The 7,194-nt window shown below is 38.4% G+C and overlaps 1 protein-coding gene across 1 annotated transcript; it reads right to left on the bottom strand.

The window, feature by feature from the left end:
- Nucleotides 1-1,171: 1,171 nt before the first annotated feature.
- Nucleotides 1,172-3,886, bottom strand: kctd12.2 (potassium channel tetramerisation domain containing 12.2). Its single transcript, XM_026931640.3, has one exon. It carries the CDS (start codon nt 3,652-3,654, stop codon nt 2,806-2,808), a length of 849 nt encoding a protein of 282 aa, XP_026787441.1. The 5' UTR covers nt 3,655-3,886; the 3' UTR covers nt 1,172-2,805.
- Nucleotides 3,887-7,194: the final 3,308 nt, after the last annotated feature.

Raw genomic sequence — 7,194 nt, 5'->3', positions numbered from 1 at the left:
GATTTTCATCCAAGTATTAAAATTATGGTTATATTTACAATTATGTCACTTTGTCCAAATACCTTTGAGGCCCTGAAAATAGAAGTACTTTGCTTAAAATTAAAAATTCCATATTTTTGTGGAACCTCTTAAAATAAAGCTGAAAGTCTACACATTGATCACATGTTGATTGTTTTATTTCAAATCCATTGTGGTGGTGTTATATTATATATATATATATATATATATATATATATATATATATGTGTGTATGTATGAATGAGCTGTTCAAAATAGATTTTTGGCTTTAAAACAATCAGTATTACAAAACTGTCTTGTAGTTCTCCATTGCTTGTTTTTTCCCTGCCATTTCAAATTCATTGGGGCTAAAGTTAATGAGAGATCTTGAATTACTCCAAGGTGTTTCAGCAATTTCTGGCTATCTAGTAGCAAGAAAATATGATTAAACTTTGCTGTTAGTGCCAGATGTAGTGCTAATATGGATTAAAATGGATGATGACATTGGGGCTGAAAACATTAGCAGGATTTTCCAGACGCTGTGATTTTAGAACATTTTGATCACCCAAAATTTAATACTGCATATCCTGATCCCATTTTTATTTTTATGAAAATGGAATAAAGTTACCATGTACAACCAGAGAAAGAGCATGTACAAATTTGTACTTCTAGGTTGACTGTTCACACTGAAATGTAATGTAGCAGCATTTTTTCATATTTGTAGTCACAAATATTTAATTTCTAGCCTTTGTATGGTGAACCAAGTAGAATCAATTAAATTGAGTTGATATTTTAGTGTTTACAACTAATTGTAAACATGAAAACATGAATTTATTTATTTTAATGTGTTGTAAGAAAAACTGAAATAAAATAAAAAGCGGTTTCCTTTTTCCCATTTCCCATTTGCAGTTCGAAATGAAAAACAAATAAATGTAACCTACCTGGACGAATATGCACATATATTAGATTTTATTTTTTTACTTTGTTTACCTCAAAGTGATCAAAACTCATAACTCATTAACCCATTCATTTAACCAGCTGAAAACAAAAGTGTATTCTATTCATTTACACATCCGATATTTGCAAGTAAGAATGTCGTCTGACCAAATTTAACGCAATGGGGGTCCATCAACAACTTCCCCACAACCATGAAACAAGAGTCTCCATTCATATATAAACATGAATGCCTTTTTATATTTAGTTTATTGTTTCAGTCATACAAGAAAACCATGAGGAATTTAAAATATACAAGTGTGAAGAAAATAAATCACATCATTTAGTTCAGAGGGGAAAGAGTTGGTTAAAAATTCAGAGTGAGAGAGTTTGTTTAGTACAGAGACAGCCATATATTTAGGGTCCTATTGCTATCTGATAGAGCAAAATGGAAACAGCTGATTTTATGTGAGCTAAAACAGTTTACATCACACAGGAAACTGAAACTCTGCTTACTGAAAAACACCATGAGACAGTGACAGCAACCACTTGGAAAAATATATCCAGTGGGAGAGATCAGAAAAGGACAACGACCGGGAAAACAGTCAGTGGGATGTTAAGATGAAATGGCAGTGAGTTAAAAGAGGAGCAATGTCCTCCTTGTCCTCCATGTCATGCAACAGGTCTCCACATTTCAGTCACATTTCTCCTCAAACAGGTAACATTACCTTCCCTGCACATGCCTGCACAAACCAAACCACCCATGTCTGGGCATGCCTGTGTGCACATGATATCAAAACACGAGTGGGTTTTTACTGTGCATTCTTAACAAACCTTTCTGAATTGTGTAACCTTAATAACACGAGTGCCAAATGCTTCTGACGCTTGCTATTCATTAAACTTCTGACAAACACACTACGTATTTATGCTAATCTGTGTGGACTGATATTATCACACATCTACAAGGCCCACTCTGGGAAAAACAGGTACTGAGCTGTACTAGGGGCCAACAAAAAAAAAAAAAAAAAAAAAAAAGATATTAGACTGTATCATTGCTTCTCAATATTGTGGTATCCTCATTAGTACATCATTAGTACCTGTAGTATGCATCCTTTGTCTAACAAAGTGGATGTGGTTTACCTTTAAACACATTTAAGGCAGACATTTTTGGCACCCTGACAGATTAACACACTGAACAATTTTCATTCTCTTGGGTCTTCTTAGGGCTCGTGGCACTGGAATCATCTCCAAACTTCCTTTCCGTGCATCACCCATGGTTCTCAATTTCTCTCTACTTCTGACACACCTCTGACCCATGAAAGGGGTCAATCTGTTGAATCAGGTGTGTCAGGGTGGTAGAGGGTCCCACAACTGGAGCTGAGAACCCCTGATATAAGGTATGACAGGAATTTTAAAGGTACACTACACTGCTACTTCACTTCCCTAGGTGAATGATACATGCTACAAGTACAAGTCGTACACTCTTGTGGTTATACAACCCCAATGACAAGCATTAGTACCTTTTTTGAGAGTACACTCTCTGAAATAATGGTTCCAAACTGTGCTGTTGCTTGCCACTGGTGTGGTAGAATCAAGGGTACATCCTTTATGTATCATTCCCAGTTAAAAATAATATAAGGTACATAATTGGACCTTGAGGACAAGTGATTAAAAAGTGCACCACATGCACTTTTCCAGGTAAAAGATACATACTGAAGGTACAAGATGTACCCTTGATGGTACCACTCAAGTGACAAGGAAAAGTACAGTTTGGTACCATCATTTGTGAGAGTACACGTGTAGCAGTGCTATGAAACTGGTGGAAATTGGCACGGGTTCCAACAACAAAAAGAAAAAAAGCAGGTCCACCTCGCCTCACTCTCTGCAAAACACATACTCGGTGTAACTGGTCCAGATTTTGTCCTCATTGGGGTCGCTGCTGGTGTACGCACACGTCCCTGTGGAGTTGCACGCCACCATGTGGAAGCCCACCTCGGCCAGCCGGTCGAACGCCTGCTCCAGAAAGTTGTACTTGAGGTAATAGCGGGACGTGTACCTCTCCGGGGGGCGGTCGGGGTCCCTGCTCTCGTTCAGCGTGTCGCCGAACACCTCCTTGGCGAGCGAGGTTTTGCCGCACACGGTAATCCGGGCCACACGGCGGAACTTGGCGTCGTTCTGGATGTCGCGTCCGATCGTGTACGAGCCGCGGTAGCCGACGGTGATGTAGCCAGACTTGCGCGCTTCCAGAGACGGAGAGCGCGGCCCGATGGCGCTGCTGCCGCTGGCACTGGCACTGGCGAGGGCGCACGACACCGCTGCTTCCTCCGGGTCGCTGTGAAACGCCTCATCCCCGATAGAGTTCTCCTTACTGACCTGAGGAGGCCGGAGACGACGTGCCAGATCGGGCAGCTGGAAAAACTCAGCCTCTTTCTGCAGACTCGCTCGCTCTTTGAAGTACTCGGGCAGCGCCAGGTTCTTGTCGCGCAGGTAATCCAGGATGTACCGGAACAGAAATCCGTCCCGGTCTATAAAGTAGCGCCCTTTGCTGTCCCGGGTCAGCTGGGACGAGCTGTGCTCCTGAAACATGCTCCAGAGTAAAGAGTTCGGGACGGAGAGTAAAGTTGAGTGGCGCGTCACGTAAATCTGTCCGCCGACATTCAGCTCGATTATTTCAGGGAAAGCAGATGTGGAGCTTTCCACTCTCCTTTCAGCTGCTTGAGCCATTTCTGCTACAACATCTGTCTCCCAAAAGCCCAGCTTTATCTTCTCCTCCCAGAGTTAGCAGTGGGAAAGAAAGAAAGAAAGAAAAAGACTGACAGCGGATCTTTGCAGGTTTGTTTATGAAGGAGTTGGTGGGAGGAGGAAACGAGAGGACTGTGCTCAGTTTAACTCTTTACTCTCTTTACGCACGACATGAAATCACCACACTGTAGTGTGCAGCATGTAGTTTTAAACCTAGCTAAAAAATAATTAGAGTCAATTCACTATCGAGTGCTTGTAATGGCATGTGATACAAGATTAATTTACTCAGCAAGACTTGTCTATAATGAATTGAAATGGATAAAAAGCATTTTATACAAAACTTAATCAATAATAAACGCCCCACAGTGTTCCTTAATGTTTTCATGTGTGTGTTTCTCTCAGTCATTATGATATTCATTTTAAATACGCAGGAGTCCTACTTTACAATGCAGGTGGAGAAGTGTGTTAATAAGCAATTTCTTCTTTCAGTGTGATAAGAAAACTTCTTTAGAGTATCGTAAAAATCTCATACAGTATGAGGTGATTAGACTGGATGAAGGTTGCAACAGGCACATGCCCACATTACCACAAACCATGTGATGTTTCTACATTTCTACTTTTATCTGCCTGCCAACAAGATTATGGAACAAAAATTATGAACATAGGCTATTTTTCATAATGTGTTTTAGTGCATAAAGTGCATGAAGGGAAATTTGTTTTATTTTATATTCTTCTCATTTGTAAGTGATTTACATACACTATATATGACCAGAAGTTTTTGGACACCTGATCAATCACATATGTGCTTGTTGAACATCCCATTCCAGATTTATCCCCTCTTTGCTATTATAATAAGCTCCACTCTTCTGGGAAGGCTTTCCACTAGATTTTGGATTTGTGGCTGTGGAGATTTGCATTCATTCAGCTACAAGATCATTAGTGAGATCAGGCACTGATGTTGGTGTGAGGAGGTCTGGGGTGCAGTCGGTGTTCCAGTTCATCCCGAAAGGTGTTCAGTGGGGTTGAGGACAGGGTTTGTGCAGTACACTCGAGTTCTTCCACTCCAACCTTAACACACCATGTCTTCATGGAGCTCGCTTTGTGCAGAGGGGTATTTTCATGCTGGACCTGGTTTGGGCCTCTTAGTTCCAGTGAAGGGAAATTATAAAGCTACAGCATGCAAAGCCTTTCTATACAATTGTGTGTTTCCAACTCAGTGGCAACATTTTGGGGAAGATCCAGATTGGGTGTGATGATCAGGTGTCCACATACTTTTGGTCATATAGTGTGACTTGCAGATCAGTATAATGCACTATGCTGGTGTGTAAGACCATTCATAGCTGAAAGAAGTTCATTTCCAGATGAAGCTATATTAAGCTGCATGTGCAGATTATCAGGTCTGATTACAATTTAATCATTAACAGGTTTGCTTTCCTCTGAATTGGAGCCACAAAAAAAGCCTAACGCTACACTTCCTTCTAACTACTTTTTTCTCTTTTTAAAACTAATTTACATATAGAGAAATGGCCTTTTGTTGTCTACTGTGAACAGTGATGTTTTCCTGCCGCTTTCAGTTCCTGTTCAGAGGAAACTTTAGAAAGAACAGAAAATTAAATGTTCTCTGTTTTGGTCACAATACTAACAGCTGGCTATATATTGATATTCTCTCTCTCTCTCTCTCTCTCTATATATATATATATATATATATATATATATATATATATATATATATATATATATATATATATATATATATATATATATAGATAGATAGATAGATAGATAGATTGATAGACACACTCACACATTCTACATATGAGAGAGAGAGAGAGAGAGAGAGAGAGAGAGAGAGCATCTAGTAGCACAGCGCTGGGATTCGATTCCAAAAAGAGTCGATTCTTCGAGAGTCGAACCAAAAGCTTTGGAGTCGATTCCAGAGTGAAATGGCTTTGGCTCAAGTTCGCGCGCAGGCCACACAACACAAACAACAAACGCACCTGAGTGTGTTTCAGTAGGTGAAACATAAAAACTTGTATTCTAAACTGTAGTTGTAGAATATGCTACAAAAATCCGACAATAAAACAATGTGTGAATGGAACTCGAGTCAGGTAGGTCTCCAGGTTTATAGCTCCTTATTTACCTGCTAGTCAGGTGAGCTCATTTAGCTAGCATTTAGCTCTCCAAACACAACATCATTAAACTCGCAGTTGTTTATTACGAGTGTTTGAATTAACAGGTGGGTTGAGTTTTAGGCGTTAAATTTTTTTCAGTTATTCAGATATGGACTAAAAGTTAAGAATAAGTTAAACGTTAATGATAAGACAAAGCCTGACAAAATATTGTGTGGAATCGATTCATGGAATCGATTCGTTTGATTTCCAAGCCCTGAAAGCCAACATGTCTAAGATGAATGACCCTCTCTTTATATAATACTCAATATGTGACTTAAAATAATGACTTTTACACCCTTGAGCTATACAGAGCAGTGTATATTACATTTCACAACTTTCCACGAATCACTTTGTTTTGGGAAAAACAAACGTTTTTTTCCTCTTACAGAAAGGCGCAAAGCCTTGTGGGATATCAACCCATATGAAATCCAGCACAAATCACTTGTAAGATGTTGCATTTAAAAAAAACACCAATTTGACCGTCTTACTTTAAAAATAAATAAAATAAGGTTGTGTGTTAAAAAAGGAAAACTTTGTCAACTGTCCTAGTCAAATGGGAGAGAGTGGAGAGGAAAAGCAGAGGATGGGAAGAGGCCGCCATCTTGTGGAAAAAAATGGCGCCAACCAAATGTATTTTTCACCTCAGACTTTCCAAATTTCTTCCTGGATTCAGAAGACAAGATTCACAGTATTATTGTATAATTAACGTTATGCACAATGATTTAAATTGTACACATAGAGAATTTTTGTCTAAATGTAGACCTTGATCACAAAAACATAGCAAAATTACTGAGAGCGAAAGAATATTTAAAATAAATGCAAACACATTTCTAGCCATGCAATTTATTAAAGAAAATAATAATAATAATTCTCAGGAAACAACAATCATTGACCATATATGAATTCTCAAAAGTCTGGAACAAATGAATTTCCCAGGAATTGGACATATGAGCATGTAAATGTAAATATTTAAATTAAATTCATTAAAAAGTACTTTATTTAGAAATTAGATTATGTATCTTTAAGATAAAAACTATCTTTGGTGTGTATTTTTGTATTTATAGACAGGAAATCTGGGTTAGATAGGCTTTTATTACTTGTTTTTCTAGCACAACACTAGAAACTAACTATATCTCTTTTAACATAGTTATAATGTATAGGTTATGCAAGATGGATTTACAAATTCTATGTGTACATGATTGTGTCATGAAATAAAATGACATGTTAACTGCATTATGTGTAGCTAGAGATCATATTTGTTTGTCTCCCTCTGCAGATCATCTTTAGCTAAGGGTAAAATTATGTAGTGTTAGTTGCCAACTGGCATAATATCTAACGGATTATTACGCAG

The sequence above is a fragment of the Pangasianodon hypophthalmus genome, chromosome 26 (genome assembly GCF_027358585.1).
Source record: "Pangasianodon hypophthalmus isolate fPanHyp1 chromosome 26, fPanHyp1.pri, whole genome shotgun sequence".
In the NCBI taxonomy this organism is placed as follows: Eukaryota; Metazoa; Chordata; class Actinopteri; order Siluriformes; family Pangasiidae; genus Pangasianodon; species Pangasianodon hypophthalmus.
This window is presented reverse-complemented; position numbering and strand designations above follow the sequence as displayed.